Genomic DNA, 21362 nt, shown 5'->3' with positions numbered 1-21362 from the left:
CAAACTAGCAGGGATCCACCTGCCTCTGCCTCCCAGGTGCTGGGATTAAAGGCGCGTGGCACCGCTGCTGGGCATCCTACAGCTGGACCTCATTCTCTCAATTGAGTTTCCCTCCTTTTAGATGCTAGGTTGTATCAAGTTGACATAAAACTCTCCAGGACAGAAGCTAAAATGAGAAACGAGGAAAATGAGATTTTGTTTTGTTTCTGGAGATAGGGTACCACTGGTCCATCCTGGCCTTGAACTCACGGTAGTGCCCCTGCTTAAACCTCCCAAATTCTTAGGTTACAGGCATGACCCATCATACCTGGCCTGAAAATAGAAAACCGAGAAAATCAAACAACAATAAAAGCGGTGAGAGCTGGAGAGATGGATCAACTGTTAAGAGCACTGGCTGCTCTTCCAGAGGCCCGTGGTTCGATTCCCAGCATCCACATGGCAGCTCACAACCATCTGTAATTCCAGCTCTAGGTGATCTGATGCCCTCTTCTGCCTCCATGGGCACCAGGCAAGTGTCATACAAGCGTACATGTAGGCAAAACACCCATACACATAAAATTAAAAAGAAAAATTAAGTGATGGACAAAGTCAGTGGGTGGGTGGTCCAAATGGAGCTGGGGATTTTTCAAGCTGAAGGATGACGTGAAAAGACTGTAAGTGAGATGTTTGGGGTGGGGGCGGCTACTGGAGGTGAGTGGGCAGGACTGGTGGGTGGTGTGGGTAGGAGAGGGTGGGTGGCTAGATCATTGATATACAGGAATATCAAAGGCATCAAAGGGCTGGAGAGATGGCTCAGTGGTCAGGAGCACTGGCTGCTATTCCAGAGGTCCTGAGTTCAATTCTCAAAAACTGCATGGTAGCTCACAACCATCTGTAATGATATCTGGTGCCTTCCTCTGGACTGCAGACATGCATGCATGCAGAACACTGTATACATTATAAATAAATAAAACTTTTTAAAAAAGATATCAAGGGGCCGGAGAGATAGCTCAGTGGTTAAGAGCACTGGCTGCTCTTCCAAAGGACTTGGGCTCAATTCCTAGCACCCACATAGTAACTCACAACTGTAACTCCAAGATCTGATACCCTCACACAGACATACACGCAGGCAAAACACCAAGACACACAAAATAAAAATAAATAAATTATTTTTTAAAAGATATCAAAAAGCCAGGCGGTGGTGGCGCACGCCTTTAATCCCAGCACTTGGGAGGCAGAGGCAGGCGGATCTCTGTGAGTTCGAGACCAGCCTGGTCTACAAGAGCTAGTTCCAGGACAGGCTCCAAAACCACAGAGAAACCCTGTCTCGAAAAACCAAAAAAAAAAATAAATAAATAATAATAATAATAATAATAATCAGATGAGAGGTTCAGAATGTAGATCCCTGGTACAGCATCCAGTACAGCATTTGTTGGTCACAGTCCTGACTTCAATCCCCAGCACCACAAACAAAAACAGCATAATAAACCATCAGAGAGAGAAGAGGTGGAGGCAGTGAGCCAGAGTGAGGGAGCAGAGTCTCTGCTAGAGGATTCAGGCTGTCACCGCCGGCAGAGGCACAAGAGCTGGGACTCTGTGCACAGGGGAGCTGAGGCCAGCCAGGCAGGGAGGAGGAGAATCACGGGAACATGGGGTCTCTTGCCTCTCGGTGGGGGCAGAATCTGGGTGAGAGGAAGAGACGAGAAGTGGTTTTTACTCACTTCTCCTAATTACTTTCAAAGAGTTCAAATATTAGTGGGAGAGATTTTGCCAGATGAGGATCTGAAAAACAGAAAGGAGTGAGGTTTGACACCAGATTCCAAGCGCGGTGTGCGGCATCAAGACCAGGTGAGAAGCTGGGAAAATGCGGGTGCATGGGCTTCTGATGCAGAAACTCTTTCCTAAACAAAGTTGCTGTAGGGCCTGAAGAGATGGCTCAGGGGTTAGGAGCACTGACTGCTCTTCCAGAGGACCCAGGATCAATTCCCAGCACCCACATGGCAACTCATAACTGTCTGTACAGGATCTAACACCCTCACACAGACATACATACACCAATCAGTGCTCATAAAATAAAAGTAAATTATTTAAAAAAAAAGAAAGAAAGAGGAAAAGAAAAAAGAAAATTACCTTGGCTGAAACATTTTTTAGGTTTTCTTTCTCCTCCTCGGGAGGTCTCTGAGGTGACCCCACCCTTGGGTGCTATTTGGAATCCTCTGGGGATATCAAGTATTGGCACTTGAGTCTCTCCATCCAGAGATTCTGATTTCAAGACCAAGGATGTCACCTGAGCTTTGGGCTTTAAAATTGCTCACCTCCAGCCCCAGGATCCTACCCTAGAGAGTCTTGTGTGGTGGAGTGAAGGGTGAATTGTTTGGGCCTTGAAGGATAGGAACAAAAATAAATACAGGAGCTTCCTGGAGGAAGCCCAGGGGTGGCCTAGAGCCCAGGGGGGTCAGAAACTCACGATGAACTTCAAGGGGTTTGATTCATGCCTGGCCCAGTCTAGAGAAGCGGGCCTGAGATTTCGGTGCTGCTGGTTAAAGTCGTGGAGGGGAGAATGTGGTTGAAACTTGGGAAGAGTGAGCTCTAAATTACAAAGCACAGACAGACTGTAATTTGGTAAACAACTGAATTAGCAATAAGCAATCTTGAAGGATTCCCGACCCTTCAGTGAGGATTGCTGTTGACCTAGTTAATGTTATCACTGGAGGCTCCCGTTCCTGTGGCCCAGGGGATAGGTTTTTCGGCTGGGGTGGTGTTGCAGGCTTTTAATCCGTGTCTTGAAAAGCCAAAAGAACTACAACGACAGAAGCACGCGTGGCCCTTCTGCAGCGGGGGTGAGTGCCCTGCTGATGCCCACTCCTCTCCCCCACTTTTTATTTTGAGCTGGGTTTCGCTAAAGTTGTTTAAGTTGATTTTGAAATGGCTCTGCCGCCCAGATATTGCTATTATGTGTGTGTCGATGTGTTTGCCACGTCACGTGTGTGGAGTTCAGATTTTGAAAGCAGGGTCTCTCTTGAGCCTGCTGTACTGCATATTCCTGGCTGGCTGGTTTGGAACCTTCCAGATGGTTGTTCTGTCTCCCGCAATATGGATCAAACTCAGGTAGTCAGACTTGCTTGGTGAGTGTTTTGCATCCCTGAGCCCCTTCATCAGCCCCCAGACAGGCCTTGAACTTTGTCTGTCTGTCCTTGAACTCATAAGGATAAACCTGGCTCTTCTCCCCAGTGCTTGGGACTAAAGGCATGCACCACCACGCCAGGCTGGTCTTCCTGCCTCAGCCTTCCCAGAAGGTAGAACTACAGGCCCCTACCACCAGGCCTGGTTTCTGAACCCCCTTTATTTCTCTCTCCTCTTTGGCTGGGGATGCAGCTGGGTGGTAGAGCACCTACCTAGCATTCGTGAGGTCTTGGGTTTACTGCTCAGTACAGAGACAGCTGACCAGCCAGATTGGTCTCTTCAAGCAATCTTCCATTTTGAGCAGCAGTTCCCTAAATAACTTTTTAGCTTTTTTGCTATTATTGCTGTTGTTCTGGCTTTCCTGGAACTCACTATGTAGATGAGACTGATCTGCCGCTCAGAGAGATTCCTCTGCCTCTGCCTCCTGAGTGCTGGGACTAAAGGGGTGCACCCCACACGTGGGCCCCTGACTTGAAGATGTTTGAGTTGTGGAGTCATGTAAGAAGCAGGACTAGAGAGGGTTAGCTGACAGTGCTGAGAGAGACAGTGTGTGGAGGAGGTGGGGAGCCCTTTCGGGGAGGCCACTGCAATAATCCAGGATGAGGTAGGTAATCCCAGCAAGGGCTGTTGGGGAAGGGTGGTACCAAAGCATGCTACGGTTGTGGAGCTGATGCAGCTCAACAGCACGCCTTGAGACAGCAGGCATGAGATGGATAATGAGGGTGGCTGGCGCATGCTGTCACCAAAGGGGCCAACAAAACACAATGTGATAGCATTTCACAAAGTTGGTTTAGAGCAAAAGGAGTGAAGAGCCCAGGCACGGTCCCCGTGGCTAGCCGTGTTCCTCCATAGACAGGCTTCCTGTGGTACGGTCCCCGTGGCTGGCCGTGTTCCTCCATAGACAGGCTTCCTGTGGTATGGTCCACGTGGCTGGCTGTGTTCTTCCACAGACAGGCTTTCAGTGGCATGGTCCCGTGGCTGGCCGTGTTCCTCCATAGACAGGCTTCCTATGGTATGGTCCACGTGGCTGGCTGTGTTCTTCCACAGACAGGCTTTCAGTGGCATGGTCCCGTGGCTGGACGTGTTCCTCCATAGACAGGCTTCCTGTGGTATGGTCCCCATGGCTGGCTGTGTTCCTTCACAGACAGGCTTCCTGTGGCATGGTCCCAGTGTGTGAAAGAGCGCAGCCAGCCTCTGGAGGAAGGTCTGCAGGTGCAGTGTTCTCTTGGAAAGGTGTTGGGTCAGTGGTTGGAATGTAACTGTGTGGTGAGGTGTTTGCTTAACACATGAAGATCTGGGCTCAAGATCCATTGCCAGAAAGAATGAACAAGCCCTTCCCAAAACTTTTAATCCCAGCACTCGGGAGGGAGGTACAGGCAGGGGGATCTCTGTGAGTTTGAGGCCAGCCTGGTCTACAGGGTGAGTTCTAGGACAGCCAGGGCTGCAGAGAGAAACCCCCTCTCAAAAAAAAGCAAAGCAAAGCAAACCAAACCAAACCAAAAAATCTAGACACCTGGGGAAGGGGAAAGAGAGGAAGGGGTTATTAGCGGCTTGTGTGGGAAGGAGATAAACACGCCACTGAGCCAGAAGGTTAGGGAATTCCCAGTCAGGAGATAGGTGTGCCTGACCCAAGGTGACACACCTGTAATCCCAGCATTTGGGAAGTGGAAATACTTTTCAGGAGACAAAGGTTATCTTCCGGTAAACAGTGAGTTTAACTTAACTATGTGAGATACTGTCTCAAGATAAGTAAATGAATAAAGGGTGGGGTGGGCAGGCGGACAGACAAGTCAGGCAGGAAAGGGCTGGGGAAGCAGAGTATTTTGAAAACATCACTAATTTTGTGCTGTGCAATCACCGGGTATTTGAGATTCCAGCAGAGTGAGGAATGGAAGTGTATTTCAAGGAGGCAGGAAAGAGCAGGTTTGAAGGAAAGACAGAACCACAGAGACGGTTTCCAACTCAAGAAGAAAGCTGAAGAGGAATGAGGCAGGAGACACTGCACATATGAAATCCTTCAAGAGAGCACTGGTGGCGGCTGCTCAGGGGCTATGATCTTGCTGCTCTTTCAGAGGACCTGGGTTTAGGTCCCAGCACCCACAGTAGGTGTGGCTCACAACCACCTGTAACTCCAGCTGCAGCGTATCGGAGGGTGTTTGTGGGTATCGGCACACATGCTTGTATACATACACAAGCACACGTGTAATACACACATATATAAAAATAAATCTTTTTTTAAGATTTTTATTTATTATGTATATAGGTTTCTTCCTTCATGTATCCTGCAGTACAGAAGAGGACACCAGATCTTATTACAGATGGTTGTGAGCCACCATGTGGTTGCTGGGAATTGAACTCAGGATCTCTGGAAGAGCAGCCAGTGCTCTATTCCTCTGAGCCATCTCTCCAGCCACCATAAAAATAAATCTTTAAGAAAATAACTATCGCTAGGAAAGGCATTAGACCTGAAATGTCTCAAGGGGAACCAGCGATACCTGTGCCTCCCCCCCCTCGGCCTCAGCGCATCCCCCCCTTCCCCCAGTGCAAGGTTTTCTGCCTGGATTCGGTCACAGCCTGGTCTGAACATATGTCACCAGCCATCCTGTGTGTCACCGCCATGCCTCATGAATGAACAGCTGGGACACACCCTGCTTTACTTGTGTGCAGTGAAACCAGGCACCCGCTCTGTTTGGTCCCCATCCCCTCACAGAGGGGTCACTACAGGCTTAGCCCTTTTCCCAGGATTCCCACAGGTCTCCGCTCCTTGTCTGAGCTTGCCTTCCTGCGGGACTCTGGTGCAAGTCGTCCAGCCCCAGGCCAGGAACACTGTGGGCAGATGATGCTCTTTCCCCTGCTCCTGTTGCCCCAGCCTTGACCAGCTTCACTGTGGTCTGCCATCTTCTTCCTTCTTGCCTTCTAGAAGTCTCCCTTCCCCCAAGCCCTAAACCCAACCTAGAAGGGAATGGGAAAGCAGGGCTGGAAAGCCCGGGAGAATGACACTCCAGGTCTTCCTCTGGCTCCATCGCTCTCTCTTGACATAGGGTTTAGTACAGCCCAGAATGATCTCTAACGTGAACACTTGACTCTTCCCCCCAGACGCTAGGTCTATAGACCTACAGCAAGCCTGGCTAGGGAGACCCTCTTTTCTCTGCTGTCGTGGAAAATTATCTCCTCCCACTTTTCTCTTGTGGGGGTCAGCACCCCTTCCCGCCCCCCGCGGAGTGGAAAAAGAAAAACCAAGATGAAAAGTGAAAAGGGAACAGAACGCCAAGGGCCAAGGTGTTCTCCGAACTGTGGTCTTTGGAACTGCGGGTGATAAATCCACTAAAGTGTCTTTAATACCGTCTTTCGGAAGTTCACACACACGCACACACAGATCAAAATAAGTCTAGGGCTGAGGGAGCCGGGGAGCGCAGGCTCCCTCCCTTAACCCTTCTGCCCCGCTGCCCAGGGGTTGGCACAGATAGAAAGAGTATTTACACTGCAGGGACTTGGTTCTTTTTCCAGGGTGAGGGGTACTAAACCGGAAACTTCCCACATCTCACTCCGAAAGCAACAAAACGGGAGTTCTGAAATTAGCAAGAAAATAGGCAGAGAGACCCGGATGGAGAAGGGAAAAATCCGCACTGGCAAAGATCCGAGCCAGAGTAGGGTTGCAGTTCTCCCAGGGCTGAGCCCTTTTAGAGGGGTAAGGGGAAAGGGTGCGTCCGACTGCGGGCTGGGCCTGAATTTACAAACCCAATCAACAGACTGAACTACCCCGCAGGGAAGAAGGCGGAGCCTGCCGACCTGGAGGCGGGGTTTGTGGGAGTTGGGGCGGGGCCTCTAGAGGAGGCGGGGCTTCGAGGATCTGACTCCCTACTGAGGATCTGAGAACTGGGGAGCTCCGCCCCCGCGTTGCACTTGATGGGGTGGAGAACTGGGGCGATTCGGGGCTCGGGGCTTGGCACGGATTCCAGTGTCGCTGGGGATGTGGGTTTTGGATTTGGAGAGGTTCCTGAGGAACTGGATTCGGAGCGTAGTCGCTGGGCCCGAGGTTCCTTGGGGGCGGAGTTTATGTCTGGAAGTCCAGCGGCGCCACAGGAGGATGTGCAGGGCGCGCGTTGGATTGGCGGCAGGACTGCACGACGCGCCTGGGAGGTTGGGGGCACGGAGTGGGGCCGACAGGGGGCTGGTTTTAGGGATCCCAGTAGTTTTCGTGATGCTGGGCGGCGATGATGATGACTACGGTGAGGATGGTACAGAGCACCATGGCTGCGATGCCCACGGCCAGGGAGATGAAGGAGAAGTTCCGGGCCTCGCGTGAAGCGATCTCGGCGGACACCATGTCTCCGCGGGCCAAGGCCGTGCGCACCTACCACCGGGGAGGGATACGGGAAGGCGAGGGTCAGAGAGCCGCTGCTCACCCGTATGTCCAGAATGCCCTGGACTAAGGAAGCCCGGGGCAGCCCGAGCTTTTTCTCTCCTCCCCCCACCCCACACACCTGCACGGCCTTGAAGATGGCGATGATGCCTGTAGGCCAGAAGCAGCAGATGGTGGTCAACACAGCGATGGGCATGTAGTCGTGTGGAGGGCGCCTGGGCTCCAACAGAGCCAGCCCTGGGGCCTGGGGCGGCGGGGGCAGAGTGGAGGTCACTCCCGGGCCCCCAGGGGTCCCGCCTGCGTAGGGCTGTGGGAAGGACAGTGGGGGAAAGGGACGTCACGCCTACACTCTTGCTGCTTGCCAGCGGTTGGCCAGTTGGCAGAGAGGTTTCTACAAACCCGACTCTAAGGTTTGGAGGGGAGGGAATTAATGCCCCATCCTTCCTGATAGTAAAATCGGCCTAGGCTTCCCCTCTTTGTGTTATTAAGCCCCATAGTCGTGCAAGTTCCCACACCGTCTTACAAGGTCTGGGTCTGTCTGCACTTCAGGTCTCGTTTCCACGCTCCTTGGCATCCCCAGGCTCAGGCTTTGCCCTCTTCTACCCTGGCTTCCCAGTTTCCATTTCTTTCTCTCCCTCCAAGCGGTTTCCGTCCTGAGTTTTGAACCACCTTCCAAACCTTGACCTCTGACCCCCAAAGATAGCCCCCTCACCAGGTCCACCACTTTCCCACCCGCAGCCCCTTCCCTCTCCACTCTTCTGTCTTGTCTAGGGTTTGTTACCAGAACACCGCTCGCTCTGGCGCTATTTCGCTCTCTCCCAGCTTCCCGTGTGTCCCTGTTGCACCTGCCTCCCTCCTCCTAGGTCCCGTCAGCCTCACACTCACCGTGCCCACCGGATACACCGGAACATAGGCAGTGCAGGGCTGCAGCTGCAGCGGGTAGCCGGGCGCCACGTAGCCCCCCAGCGGCAGTGTGCCCACCGCCCCCGTGTGCGTGGGCACCACAAAGCCCGGGGCTTGGGCCGTCGGGGCTGGTGCTGGTGGGGGCGGGGCGGCGGCCGCCGGCGGCGGTGGGGGAAGTGGGCCCTCGAAGCGAGTCTCCTGCAGATAAGGGTCGGGTGGCATGCGGGGTAAGGTAGCACAGCCGGGTGGAGGAGCCCCAGCGCCGGGACCGGGTGGGGCATGGTGGGGGGGCCGCGGTAGCGTGGCGGAGGACGAAGGACCACGCTGAGCGCTAGCCGAGGCAGAGGCCAGCCCACCTGCCCCTAAGCGCGGGAGGGTGGCAGTGCCAGACTGGTGGTAGTGGTGGTGGTGGTGATGGTGCGAGGAGGGGGCCGTTTGTGGGGGCGGGATGGGGGGCTCGGCCGGAGGTTGGGGGGCATTGTAGGGCGGCGGCGAAGTGTGGGGAACTGAGTCTGGAAGACCTGGCCACAGAAAGCGGAGGAGAGGATAAGGGGAGAGAGAAGACAGCAGAGATCAGAAGGGTGAGAACCAAGGCAGTCGGAGAAGGAGAAATAGCCAGGGAGAGAGTGGGGTGGCAGATCCCAGTCTGGGGTCAGGGAAGCGGTGGATCTAGGCCACCTGCCCTCCAATCCAGTTCTGCGGTCACAACTGTCACAACTCTCCTCCCGCGCCCGCCCCCCCCCCCCCCCCCCCCCCCCCCCCCCCCCCGTCACCCACAGCTGCCAACCACACATCCTCATCCAGGGCTGCCTCAGAGCTGTCTCCTCTGAACTGCGTGCTCGCTTTAACAGTTTTCATGTGGAAGACATTTCCACTTTCCTCCAGTGGAGAAATGGGCCAGGGGTTACCTGGGAATCTCATGGCCTCAGTTAGGGTCCATGAAAACGTCTCCTGGGACTAGCCATGGTGGCTCAGGCCTGTAATCTTAATACTTGTGAGGCAGAGGCAGGAGGATGAAGAACTAGGGAGTTCAAGGCCAGCCTGGGCTACGTGGAAAATCTTATCTCAAAAAAAAAAAAAAAAAGTCTGCTAAATTCTACTTCCCCAGCAACCCCATCGGATCAAGTCACTGATATTTCTCCACTGGGTGTCTCCAAGCCATCTGTCACTCCCAGGGATGGTGTCCCTGGGTACCTGGCTGTGCCTTCCTCTCCTCCTCAACATGCCCCCCCCTCGTGTTGTTGACATGGCAGAGGCAGACTGACCCAAAGAAAGGAAGAGAAGGATGAGCTACAGGAAGAGGAGGGGGTGGGGGTCTGAGTGCCTGGAAGTGGAATGGGACTGAGTCACACAACACCCCAGAAAGGGTCAAAGAAGGGGGTTAGGGCAAGTGGGGGATGAGACCGGAGAGGATGGAGGGGCTGTGCGGCTATTGGGATTTTTTTTTTTACCTGACTTTTCCGATGACATGTTTGCAGTAGCTGGAGCAGGGTCTCTGAAGCTGGAGTCAGGGCCCCCTGGCCGGTGCAGAAGTCTGGGTCCGGGATGGCGCAGCCGGCAGCAGCAGCGGCGGTGGCAGCGCAGAGATGGAGAGACGAAGACAGTGTCGGAGGGGGGGGGGCGGGCAGACGGAGAGTGGCAGAAGGAGCGTGGCAAGGGGGGGAGCTTAAAGGGACCGAGGCCAGGGAGGGGGAGAGCTTCAGAAGTCCCCCCCCCAACACACACTCGTTCTCGCTCTGCTCTTGGACCACCTCTTCCCTCCTCTCACCCTGGCATTCAAGCCCCCAGTTTAGGCTCCCTTGGAGTTGTCATGGAAACCGGGAGGCAAGACCAGGCAAGGCGGGTGGGACTAAATGAAGGAAAGGAGGGAGAGAGAGAACTCTCTCGAGTCTCTCAAAGACGCGCTGTAGTGATTCACCCACTTACCTCCAGACCCTGTTCACACAGACCCGGCTCACCCAAGGGGTTCTTTCCTCAGTTCCCCTCCAGTTAGAGACAGAATCAGGTGCGAGAGAAAACTGTGCAAAGCTGGGAACCAAGAGAGCCTGAAAAGTCCCCCAGACATACAGCCTGGGCCTGCCCTTGCCTCACGGAGGCAAGAAGCTCAGGCCTGTAATTTGAAGCTGGCTGAGAGAAAGCACCTGTGGGGGTACATGGGCACCTTCTTCCTCTAGGGTTAAGAAGCTGAAATGCTTTAGCAGAGGGGAGCAAAATGTAATTGCTTATTTGTGATGGGCAGGTTTGAAAAAGCCTGCTTGTGGGGTCTCTAGAGTTCTTGGCCCGTCAGCATTCATATCCCTACCCTACAGCACCCCCTGTCCTCCACTCCTCCTGCCCCAAGACGCTGATCCACCCCCGGAGTCAACCCGAGATGCTAGGGTGACTTACAGTCTTTTTATTTGCTTTTTGTGTCTTGGAAAGGCGTGGGTGGGGAGGTGGGGTGAGGATAGGCAGTCTGCAGAGATTACACCAGTTGGGCCTTTTGCAGAAACCCAGCAGGAGAATCAGAAATGCCCTCCCATTTTAGAATTTCCCAGTCTTCGCCTGAGGCAGTCGCCCTAGGACATGGCCCCTCCGGTGGTGTCCTGGAGGGCAGTCCCAGGCCCCGGCTTGAGCCGGTCCCAGGTCTGAGAAATTTTTGCATCACGGCCTCAATACCGGTGATTCTGGTTTTTCAAGCGTGGATGGATCAGAGAGAACCCCGGATCTATTCCTCCCACACCGGCTTCACTACACGCGTCTGGTTTTATTGAGAGTCGAGTTTAGACTAAGCAAAGACCCTGCATACAGTCCGAGCGGCTCAGGCACGCTCAGAAATCCTGGAGCCTTATTTAATTGCTAAGTAAATGCCCTGACGGGTAAAGGCCAGCCAGGAGCACTCGGGCGCGCGCAAGGGTCACGGCTAGGCTGAGTGGTGCCAGCACCCGCAGCGCAGAAGTCTGGCTGCAGTAGCAGGGTCTGTGTCGCTAGCTGCCCGCTGAGATCTGAGGAGCAGATTATTGGGATCGCTCAGGGCTCAAAGACTGGTGGAAATCCGTTGGTGAGTCCCTAAAGCCCCCGGGGCCCTCCGCCCATGGAAGGTGGGTCTTGAAGGGTTGGTCGTGAACGCAGAGATAAAAGTAGGGCCAGAGAAACTGGGCCTGGCTGCACTTCACTCAAGGGGCCTGAAGGACTCTTGGCGTCTCCGGAGACAAGGTCACAACACGCACTTCAAAGTGAAGAGTTGTAAGGCGCTGATCGGGAGCGGGAAGAGGGGCGCTCCGGCTGGGGTCGGCCTGGCACGCTGCCTGCCACTCGCCTGGCGTCCAGCTAGACGCTGGGTTAGCCTTTCGTCCGTCCTACCCCCCCCCCCCCCCTTGGGAACAGAAATTCGGGCTCTGCTGCAAAGCCAGAAAACCTGGCTAGATTGGAAAATTGGGCGCATCAAGGAGGGGAAATCGTACCCCTGGGTGGCTGAATGCAGCCGACTCTACGAAAGCCTTCTTTATATACCCATGATTTGCTATTGCGTCTCCCCTTCCGGTTGAATGGATCGCTCCGCCGCCTGCTTCCTCCCCAGCTCCCTGTGTGCAGTGGAATATTCCATTGCCCCTCCGGTCCGTGGTTCGTGTTGCAGGGGACGCTCTCTCTGTTGTCAGGGAAAGCCCCGGACGTGACGGCTTTGCGCGACCCCGAGCACCCCCCTTCCCATCCGTCATCCTCCTGCGCGCTCTCCTGGTCCCCCTTTCCCTCCTACCCGGTGGATTGCAGACTGGGTACAAGTAAACAGCTGGCGGAGCGAAGCCTCCAGACCCAGGCCAGGTGGGAGTTCCCACTCTCCGTTGGGCCTGGGCTGCTGCTTCGGGGCCCTTGCAGAACCCGCAGTTGTGCATGGCCGAGGTGATGCTTACGGAAGATCCTGGGCCTAGGGACCAAGTCCCTTGGGCGCCAAGTTGGGGGCGGGACTTAGGGTGAGCATTAGTGCGGCGAGGTGGTAGGGGGTGTGTTTGTGCCGAGCCAACTGGAGTAAGTAAAAAGTAGGCTGTTGTGGTTAGGACCGGAGCGGAGGCCGGAGGGTTGCTTGCTGGGAGTCTGTTGGAAGCCGAGGGGTGGGGGTCACTTCCCTTACAGCCCGTCATTCCTTCTCAGGTAGGAGCATGCCGGGGCTATGGAGGCAGAGGCTTCCTTCGGCGTGGGTTTTGCTCCTCCTGCCATTCCTGCGGCTGCTGATGCCCGCAGCTCCCGCACCCCACCGCGGGTCCTACAAGCCAGTGATCGTGGTGCACGGGCTCTTTGACAGTTCCTACAGCTTCCGCCACCTGCTGGACTACATCAATGAGGTCTGTCACGGGACGCCGGATGGAGGGTGTTGGAGCAGCTATAATGGCTGGGGAGGAAGCGTGGACAGCTGAAAGATAACCCCTCTAGGCCAGTTCCTCAGAGTATGGCTACTAGTGTGGGGGAGACTTGGGGGACGGGGGTTCCAGGTTCCAGCAAGCGCATTGAATGCACGTGGCCTTCATAGTCCAACCCCAGTGGCTGCATTGCCCCCTTCCCACAGACACACCCCGGGACTGTGGTGACAGTGCTTGATCTCTTCGATGGCAGAGAGAGCTTGCGGCCCTTGTGGGAGCAGGTGCAAGGGTTCCGAGAGGCTGTTGGCCCCATCATGGAAAAGGCTGCTGAAGGGGTGCATCTCATCTGCTACTCCCAGGGTAGGCAACACACACTCCCAACTCCCAAGCCCTGTAGGGACCTGGCCCTGAAGGTGCTTTCCAGCGGTTGCTTCTCTGCCCTGCATAGCTCTGGTCAGAGGCCTAGTACAGGAGCCTCCACCACACCCATTTTCTGGCTTCCCAAGGGGAGGGAGGCTCCCCTCTGACCTCATTTTCCATGGCTTAGAGTTGACCAGAGACCCAGACTCTTAGCTTGGCTGTCACGTGACCCGCAACTTGTTGGCCTAGGGTGTGCCGTCAGTCTTGGATCCCATTCTTTTAAGTTTTGAGAGACCAGAGGCAAGGGTCACTGGGGTGCCCGTTCCAATGTTGGCGCTCTGCCTCCAGGGGGCCTGGTGTGCCGGGCGTTGCTGTGTGTCATGGATGAGCACAACGTGGATTCTTTCATCTCGCTGTCCTCTCCACAGATGGGGCAGTATGGAGGTGAGTGGGCACTGTGGGGTGCACAGAAGGCGCCATGTCCGGGGCACAGAGGGTTGAGGCTACTTGGCGCTGCTGTTCTTTTCTCAGACACGGACTACTTGAAGTGGCTCTTCCCGACATCCATGCGGTCTAACCTCTATCGGATCTGCTATAGTCCTTGGGGCCAGGAGTTTTCCATCTGCAACTACTGGCATGGTAAGCCAGGGGGAGGGGCCCGCGTGGACACGGCCCTGTGATCGGTGAGGCCCGTGCCCACCTCTTCCATAACCAAAGCAATGGTTTCCATTTATCCACACTTACTAATCGAATAGGTGTTATTCAGAATGTCATTGGCTAGCCAGCCACCCAGGTACCTCAGAGCGTGTGGTCTGGTGCAAAATTTAAAAATAATATTAATGGATGATCATTATTATTCGTCTGTGTGTGCGCGCGTGCAGTGCGCTTGTGTGTTCTCATTCATGAACCATAACACACACATGGAGGTCAGAGGACAACTTTCAGGAGTCCATTCTGTCTGTCTGTACCATTGTTCAGCTGCTGCAGCGTGAACCGTAGCCCACATGAGTGAGTGACTTTATTTACAGTAACAGGCAGCAGGTTTGGTCCTTTGGGGCCAGCCTCTAGTGCAGGGTAGTGTGCCTGGATGCTGGGGCCAGATTAGTATCATTAAATTAGTGAGAGTAAGACACTTTTAACAATCACTGGCTCACACTGGGTGCCAGATAAAAGTACCTTCCAGGCGGGGGGTGCTGGTACGCACATTTAATCCCAGTACTTGGGCGAGAGAGGCAGGAGGATTTCTTGAGTTTGAAACCAGCCTGAATTATATGGGAGTTCCAGGACAGCCAAGACTAAATAGACCCTGTCTCAACAAACAAACGAAACAACAGAAAACCTCAGAAAGTGCCTTTGATTGTACTGACTGTTATTTTTATCCTTCTGTTATATGGCTGGGTGTCTGGCTTCACTGTTAGGTTTATGTATGTATTTTATGTGTATACTTTGCTTGTTCATCTGCATACCAGAAGATGGCATCAGACAGCTGTGAGCTGCCCTGTGGGTGCTGGGAATTGAACTCAGGACCTTCAGAAGAGCAGTGAGAAATCTTAGCCACTGAGCCATCTCTCCAGCTCTGGTCTTCACTGTTACTGCAGTCTCCTGACTGGCCGTCTGCTCTTTCCCATTACACTTTTATTCTTTCTTCCTTTTTTTTTAAAAGTTTTAAATTTTATGTATATAAGGGTTTTTTTGCATATATGTGCAGCACATACATGCCCATTGCCTGTGGAGACCAGAAGATGGCATTGGGTCCCCTGGGACTGTAGTTACAGACAGTTGTGAGCCACCATGTGGGTGCTGGGAATTGAGCCAGAGTCTTGGAAGAGTAGCCAGTGCCCTCAACCACTGAGCCATCCCTGCAGCCCCATTGACTCTCTGTAGCCAAGGATGGTTTTGAACTGATCTCATGGGACATCCTGAGTGCCGGTGTTGCAGGTGTGGGCCACCCATGCCCACTTATGCAGTCCGTGGGGTCAAATCCCATGGCCTCAGGCTCCTGGCTGTCTCCCTAACTGCTTTTTGTACTCAGATCCTCACCACGACGACCTGTACCTCAATGCCAGTAGCTTCCTGGCCCTCATCAACGGGGAAAGAGACCATCCCAATGCCACTGGTAAGGCCCAGCTCCCACCTCTGTCCCTCTTCCGCTTCTACCCTGATTTGCGTCCTGTGACTGACCCCATCTCTCTCCATCTCCACAGCGTGGCGAAAGAACTTTCTCCGCGTGGGCCGTCTGGTGCTGATTGGGGGTCCTGACGATGGAGTCATCACCCCTTGGCAGTCTAGGTAACTTGGCAGTCGGGATTGTAGAGGCTGAAGACCTGGCCTGGTAGTGCCCCTGGCATACAGTAGATGTTCATTGAGAGACAGGGGCCCGGTGTGTAGCCCAGGCTTGACCTCTTGCCTTTGCTTCCTGAGTGACAGGCACTATTACCACATCTGCATCTCCCTCTTCCGTTCTGGGAGTGCTAGGGACCAGCTCCAGGGACTTACACACTCTAGGGAAGTGTTCTGCATACCTGACTCTTGTAGAACATGTTTGAGCCTGAGGCAAGAAGATCACTTGAGCCCAAGAGTTCAGGATGAGCTTGGGCAAGATAATGAGACTGTTTCACCAAACACAAAAGCCTGATAGAAGCCGGGCGGTGGTGGCGCACGCCTTTAATCCCAGCACTCGGGAGGCAGAGGCAGGCGGATCTCTGTGAGTTCGAGACCAGCCTGGTCTACAAGAGCTAGTTCCAGGACAGGCTCCAAAACCACAGAGAAACCCTGTCTCGAAAAACCAAAAAAAAAAAAAAAAGCCTGATAGAGCTAACCCTGGGACTCAGGAGGCAGAAGCAGGTGGGGCTCTGTTTCAGGCCATCCAGGGCTGTTTGTTTGAGACCTTGTGTCAAGAAACAGCACCACCGCCACTGACAAGCAGGAAGCTTGTATAAAAAGTCTGATTCTGGCAGCTGGAGATGTGGCTCAGCTGGCACGGTGCCTACCTAGCGTTCCCCGGGTTTCATCCCAGCACTCAGGACAGAGGAGGAAGATAAGAAGTTCAGGGTACTACATCGTGAATTTGAGGCCAGCCTGAGCTACTGAGACCCTATTTCAAAAACCATGCACGAGCATTCATGCACATATAATTCTGAAGTAATCATGGATTCTTAGGAGGTTGCAGAGATGGTTTATCAAGGTCCTGTGTGTGCGGTTCCAGAGTTTACCGAGTATTCTGAGTGGAACACAGCATCCGACTCAGACCTCTGGGCGTGGTGGCGCACGCCTTTAATCCCAGAACTTGGGAGATAGAGGCAGGTGGATCTTTGAGTTTAAGGCCAGCCTGGTCTACAGGGCTATGTAAAAAACAAACAGACAAACAAACAAACAAAAACCCAAAAAGCAACGCCACTACCTTGTGAGTGTGAGGCTCCAGCCATTTTCTCTACCATTCAGTGCCAGGCCCGGTGAGTGTCCACCTCAGCCCGTCTCCCTCCTCTGGAAAGCGGATGGCTCTGCAGCCCCGCACACCTGCCTCTGTTGCGTCATGAGGTTGACCCAGGAGGGTCACCTGAAATTTACTCAACAGATACTTATTGATCAGTGTGTGCCCGGTGCCGTCCTGGGCCCTGGGGAAGCATCAGCAAAGAAGTCCCTGATGTCGTGTTCTTTACACACTGAATTAGAAATAGTATGGCAGGGACAATGAATAGAGGCAGGGGCCAGTTGTAGCTGGTGGTCAGGGGAGTGGTCCTCGGAGGAGCTGCCATCTGAGCAAGCCTGAGGAAGTAAGGGGAGGCTTGTGCCATGGGAGCCTAGCAGAGCCCTGTGAGGATTGGGGAAGGAGGTAGCTGGGCATGGTCTCCTTGAACTCTCGTAGGTCAGCGTCAGGCCCTTGAGCCGTTTCTTACTGTGACAGACAGTAGCGTGGAGAGGGCACAACTGTAATCCCAGCACATCCGAGAGGAATGTTGTTGTGTTTGTGGCCAGCCTGGGCTACCAAGTGAGACACTTCACAAACAAAGAGCTCATAACTGATAACAGAAAGCCGAGAGGGTGTAGCTCAGAGTTGTTTTTGGAGACGGGTGTAGTCCTGACAAGTCCGGCCTTGAACTCACAGAGATCCTCCGGCCTCCGTCTCTCGAGTGCTGGGATTAAAGGCGTGCCCCTGACTCCTTGGATTCACCCTCAGCACCAGGAGGAAAGAAAGACGGCAGATAGGTGGGTAGGTAGGCAGAAGTTATTTAGCTTTTTGCAGATAGGTGGATAGTTTGGTTTGAGACAGAGTGTCATGTGTTCCGGGCTGGGCTCAGATTTGTTGCATAGCCAAAGACACAGACATTAGTTACCATGATAGTTGATGCAGTGCTGGGGTCAAACCCAGGACTTCATGCATGCTAGGCAGTCACTCTACCAACTCAACTGTGTACCCGATCTTAGAAATTACGTGTTTTTTTTTTTAAGATTTTATTTAGTTTTATGTGCATTGGTGTTTTGTCTGCATTTATGTCTGTGAGGGTGTTGGATCCCCTGGAACTGTCGTTACAGTTATGAGCTGCTACATAGGTGCTGGGAATTGAACCCGGCTCAGCAGTTAAGAGTGCTGTCTGTTCTCAGGGACCCAGATTTGCTCCCCACCCTCCACATGGCAGCTCACCTCCGCTCGTAACTCTCGTCCTAGGGATCTGCCATTGCCTTCCGGCCTCCTCAAGGCACCGGATGCTTGTGGTGCTCATACGGATATGAAGGCAAACCACCCAGACACATGATATAAAAATAAATCAGGCTGGGCGTGGTGGTACCCGTGTCTAATGCCAGCGTGGGGGAGGGAGAAGCAGGTGGAGCTCAGAGTTCAAGGTCAGCTTGGTATACACTGTGAGTTCTAGGACAGCCAAGCAAAGGCTGTGTATAACCTGTTTAAAAAAAATAGCTAATAATAAGTCTAAGTGAGACAGTAGGGTGTTGGGAGGGTTGAGGAAGAGGTGGCACCATCCAAAATAAAAACAGTACAAGACTAGGGGTGTCTTTTATGTACATAATGTCATTTCATATTAGTAACCCATGGCTGTAATAGCTCATGGTTATATCTCGTATGGCATGTCCCAAAGCACTGTTTTAGCCCCCCAGCTTTTTTGTAAGGATTTATTATTTTCAGGTTAGTCACATACTTAGTCTGCACACGTACCACCGCACATACTTGGGGATCTGAGGACAACCTGCAGGGCTTGGATAGCCCCCACTGTATGGGACTGGGGGATTGAACTCAGCGAGTCAGGCTTGGCACCAGGTGTCTCTGCCTGCCGAGCCATCGGCATGATTTAAAGTCATGTGTGACAGTGTGGGTGTGTGAGTTCAGGTCCCTGTGGAGGCCTGAAGAGGGGTTACAGGCAGCTGTGACCAACTGCTCCCATCCCCACCATGCTCTTAACTGACAGCTCTCTAGCTTCTCCCCTTCTATTAGCTCACTCCATCCTTGTAACAACCTAGTTGGGGTGATCACTGTATTAGGACACGTGAGGGCAGACTCCTCCAGCCGCTGCCTCCTGAGCGCTGGAATTAATGCATACACCAACTGCATCTGGCAATATTAATTAAAAAAAGTTGGCTGAGTCTGTAAAGATGCCTGGCCACTTGATCCCTGGATCAAAACAGTGGGAGAACTGAACCCACAGAGCTGGCCTCTGCCCTCCACATCATGTCATGGCATTGCACCCACAGTCAGTTAAATTTTAGCTGGGCATGGCTGGCTGTGCACCTGGAGCCAGAGGCCAAGGCTGCCTCAAAACAAACAAAAAGCCTATCCTCCCTGCACTCACGAGGAGGAGGAGGCAGGAGGATCAGGGTCAGTGTAGGGTTCACAGTGAGACCCTGCAAAAACGACTAGCTGGCTTCTTTGCAGCAGCGAGTGTTGAATCTAGTATCGATGCTAGGCGTGTTTTTCTGTGTTTCAATTGTTTGGTTTTTGAGACAGGGTCTTTCTACATAGCCCTGGCTGTCCTGGAACTCACTATGTAGACCAGGCCAGGCTAGCCTTGAACTCACTGAGAGCCTCCTGCCGCTTGAGTGCACCACCACGCTAGGTTCTCCAATCATGTGTGGGTGTGTCTACATGCGGGTGTGTGCATGCAGGAGTGCATGTGCCCTCAGGGAGACCAAAATGCTGAGCCATCTCTCCAGCCCCCAAACTTATTTTTTTTTTACTGAAAGAAGTATGTATATGAATGGTTTGACTGCATGTACCACGTGCATGCCTGATGTCCAGGGCAGCCATGAGATGGCATTGATTGCCTGGAACTGCAGCTACAAAAGGTTGTGAAACTCCATGTGGATGCTGGGAATTGAACCTGAGTCCTCTGGAAAAGCAGCCAGTGCTCTTAACAGCTGAGCTAGCTCTCCAGCACTTAAATCCTTCAAGTGAGGAATTGTTCTTGGCTTTTTGTTGAGACAGTTCTTACGCAGCCCACTTTGGCCTTGAACACTCCACACTCCCCTCTCTAAGTGTGTCCCTGTGCCCAGCTTCTGTCAAAGATTCCGAGTGTCCACCAGGGGGCCTTAAGTTTCTCTGGGACACTAGCACACATTGGTTTTCCTAGCTCTCCTGATATTCTCCCTGCACATCTTTCTATAGCTTCTTTGGTTTCTACGATGCCAACGAGACGGTCTTGGAGATGGAGGAGCAGCCGGTAAGCCCCTGGGAACAACTTCCTGTCTCCCTCCATTGGGTTTCTGCCTCTGACCCCTGAGCTGAAGGGTCTGCCTCATAGGTCCGGGGCAGCGGGGGCAGTGGGGGTCGGGGGTGATTTGGGCAGCAGCAGTACCTCACTTTATCTTTTTCTGTGTCTCCATGCCCCTCCGCCCACCTTGAAGGTTTATTTGCGAGACTCCTTTGGGTTGAAGACTCTCTTGGCCCGGGGGGCCATAGTGAGGTGTCCGATGGCTGGGATCTCTCATACCACCTGGCACTCCAACCGCACGCTCTATGATACTTGCATCGAACCATGGCTCTCCTGAAGATGCCCTCAGGAATCCCCCAGCCCAGAGACCAAGTGGTGGCCTTGGGAAACAGATGCCAGGCTCCCACACTGCCCCACCCCACCAGGGCTCCCTGAATCCTCCCCTCCCTCCTCTGTGAATGACAAGTCCTGGTCCCCTACCTCATGTCCTCTTCTGGGGTGTCTCCACACTCCTTTTCTCCCACGGCTGAGGTTGGGAAGCGAGCACCAGGTTTTTAACTGGCTTCACCGCGGCTGCTGCTCCTCCGGGTCTGGCTGTACCGGAGGAGAACCCAGCCCCTGCCCACCACAGGGGCCCTTCCAGGCCACTCAGGACATTTTTAGCTTCTGTTTAGTGTCCCACTTTTCTCGACTTCCCTGTCGCCAGCCTCCCCACCAAGAGGGACGCCCGTGAGGGGTTCTGAGGTTCCCCTATGGGGACAGCTCACTTCTGAAGTGTCAGTGTTGGGGAATATCTGTGGCCTGCAAGGCCCATCTCAGGTTTGGGGATCCCCCAGTCCCTATGATCAGTGTTGGGGTACCCCCTGGGAGCCTAGGTTCTTTAAGGCCCCAGCCCCTCTTTTAACGACCCCTGAGTGGGTGTTCCCTGTATTTATAAAAATAAAGTTCCCTTTCCTCAGTGTGGCTTGGCTTATTCCCAGGTGAAGGGGACCTGGGCTCCCCAAAGAGGGTAGGGATGGAAAGCCTGGGGCCTGGGTGCCCAGATGCCTGCTGTGGGGTGGGGACTCCCTTGGTGTTTCCGTCCTCTCAATGCCCATTCTGTTTAGGTTCCTGACTCTGTGTGTTCTTTCCTGCTGAAGACAATTCTCTTCCTGTCCCGGCCTAGGGTTAGGGGGCTGAGCCTCAGCCTCATGGGTAGAATTGGCCTGCCACCCCCGGACTAGACGAGGGGGCTGAGGGGTCAGGGTGGGCATGTGTCGTGCCCTTTGACCTTTGTCGGTCAGGGCTGGGTGAGGGGCTAATACAGTGAGTCTCCCTTTGCCTGGGAGGAGGAATTCACACTGAGACAATAGAGCCCTGTCTGTTCTGGCTTGGGGGTGGTGTCCCCCAACTCCCAATAAATGCCATCAAGTGATGGAGGCAGTTTCTCCTGGTGCCTTGGGCGCCCTTGCCCTTCTGTGACCGCTTTCTTTCCTCAGCTGATATTGCCTGCTTGGCCATGACCTGCCCTTGCTCAGCTCTCCCGTCTCCCCGTCCTCACATTCTCCCACAGTCTGTGTGAGGTTGAAGGGGGTGGGTGCT

General features: G+C 53.7%; 2 protein-coding genes across 6 annotated transcripts; one reads left to right on the top strand and one right to left on the bottom strand.

Annotated features, from left to right (window-relative positions):
• The first annotated feature begins 1730 nt into the window (after positions 1-1730).
• Ppt2 (palmitoyl-protein thioesterase 2) lies at positions 1731-20739 on the top strand. Of its 5 annotated transcripts, XM_057751709.1 has the most exons (10): positions 11378-11468; positions 12067-12307; positions 12557-12747; positions 12969-13122; positions 13471-13566; positions 13654-13761; positions 15155-15238; positions 15327-15411; positions 19736-19790; positions 19975-20739. In XM_057751709.1, exons 3-10 carry the CDS (start codon positions 12565-12567, stop codon positions 20116-20118), a joined length of 909 nt encoding a protein of 302 aa, XP_057607692.1. In that variant the 5' UTR covers positions 11378-11468; positions 12067-12307; positions 12557-12564; the 3' UTR covers positions 20119-20739. The 5 variants fall into 5 exon arrangements, with proteins under 5 accessions (XP_057607694.1, XP_057607693.1, XP_057607692.1 ...); XM_057751711.1 differs by lacking the exons at positions 11378-11468; positions 12067-12307 and adding an exon at positions 1731-1827; XM_057751710.1 differs by lacking the exon at positions 12067-12307 and having other exon boundaries at positions 11358-11468.
• Prrt1 (proline rich transmembrane protein 1) lies at positions 6483-10948 on the bottom strand. Its single transcript, XM_057751707.1, has 6 exons — positions 10817-10948; positions 10355-10456; positions 9880-9962; positions 8411-8949; positions 7647-7832; positions 6483-7516 (listed from the first exon to the last, which is right to left on the bottom strand). Exons 3-6 carry the CDS (start codon positions 9896-9898, stop codon positions 7340-7342), a joined length of 921 nt encoding a protein of 306 aa, XP_057607690.1. The 5' UTR covers positions 9899-9962; positions 10355-10456; positions 10817-10948; the 3' UTR covers positions 6483-7339.
• Positions 20740-21362: the final 623 nt, after the last annotated feature.

The sequence above is a fragment of the Chionomys nivalis genome, chromosome 19 (assembly GCF_950005125.1).
Source record: "Chionomys nivalis chromosome 19, mChiNiv1.1, whole genome shotgun sequence".
NCBI classification, from domain to species: Eukaryota; Metazoa; Chordata; class Mammalia; order Rodentia; family Cricetidae; genus Chionomys; species Chionomys nivalis.
Note: the sequence above shows the minus strand (reverse complement) of the source record. Positions and strands in the feature narration are given on the sequence as shown.

Excerpts from the sequence above, each read along its gene's own strand:
- Prrt1 (XM_057751707.1), bottom strand. Across the intron at positions 7,833-8,410 it reads CGGTGTATCCGGTGGGCACG|CCCTACGCAGGCGGGACCCC; the intron begins GTGAGTGTGAGG and ends TCCTTCCCACAG. Across the intron at positions 7,517-7,646 it reads CCATCTTCAAGGCCGTGCAG|GTGCGCACGGCCTTGGCCCG; the intron begins GTGTGTGGGGTG and ends CCCCGGTGGTAG.
- Ppt2 (XM_057751711.1), top strand. The coding sequence starts at position 12,565 with ATGCCGGGGCTATGGAGGCAGAGGCTTCCTTCGGCGTGGGTTTTGCTC. Across the intron at positions 13,567-13,653 it reads ACAGATGGGGCAGTATGGAG|ACACGGACTACTTGAAGTGG; the intron begins GTGAGTGGGCAC and ends TTCTTTTCTCAG. Across the intron at positions 19,791-19,974 it reads TGGAGATGGAGGAGCAGCCG|GTTTATTTGCGAGACTCCTT; the intron begins GTAAGCCCCTGG and ends CCCACCTTGAAG.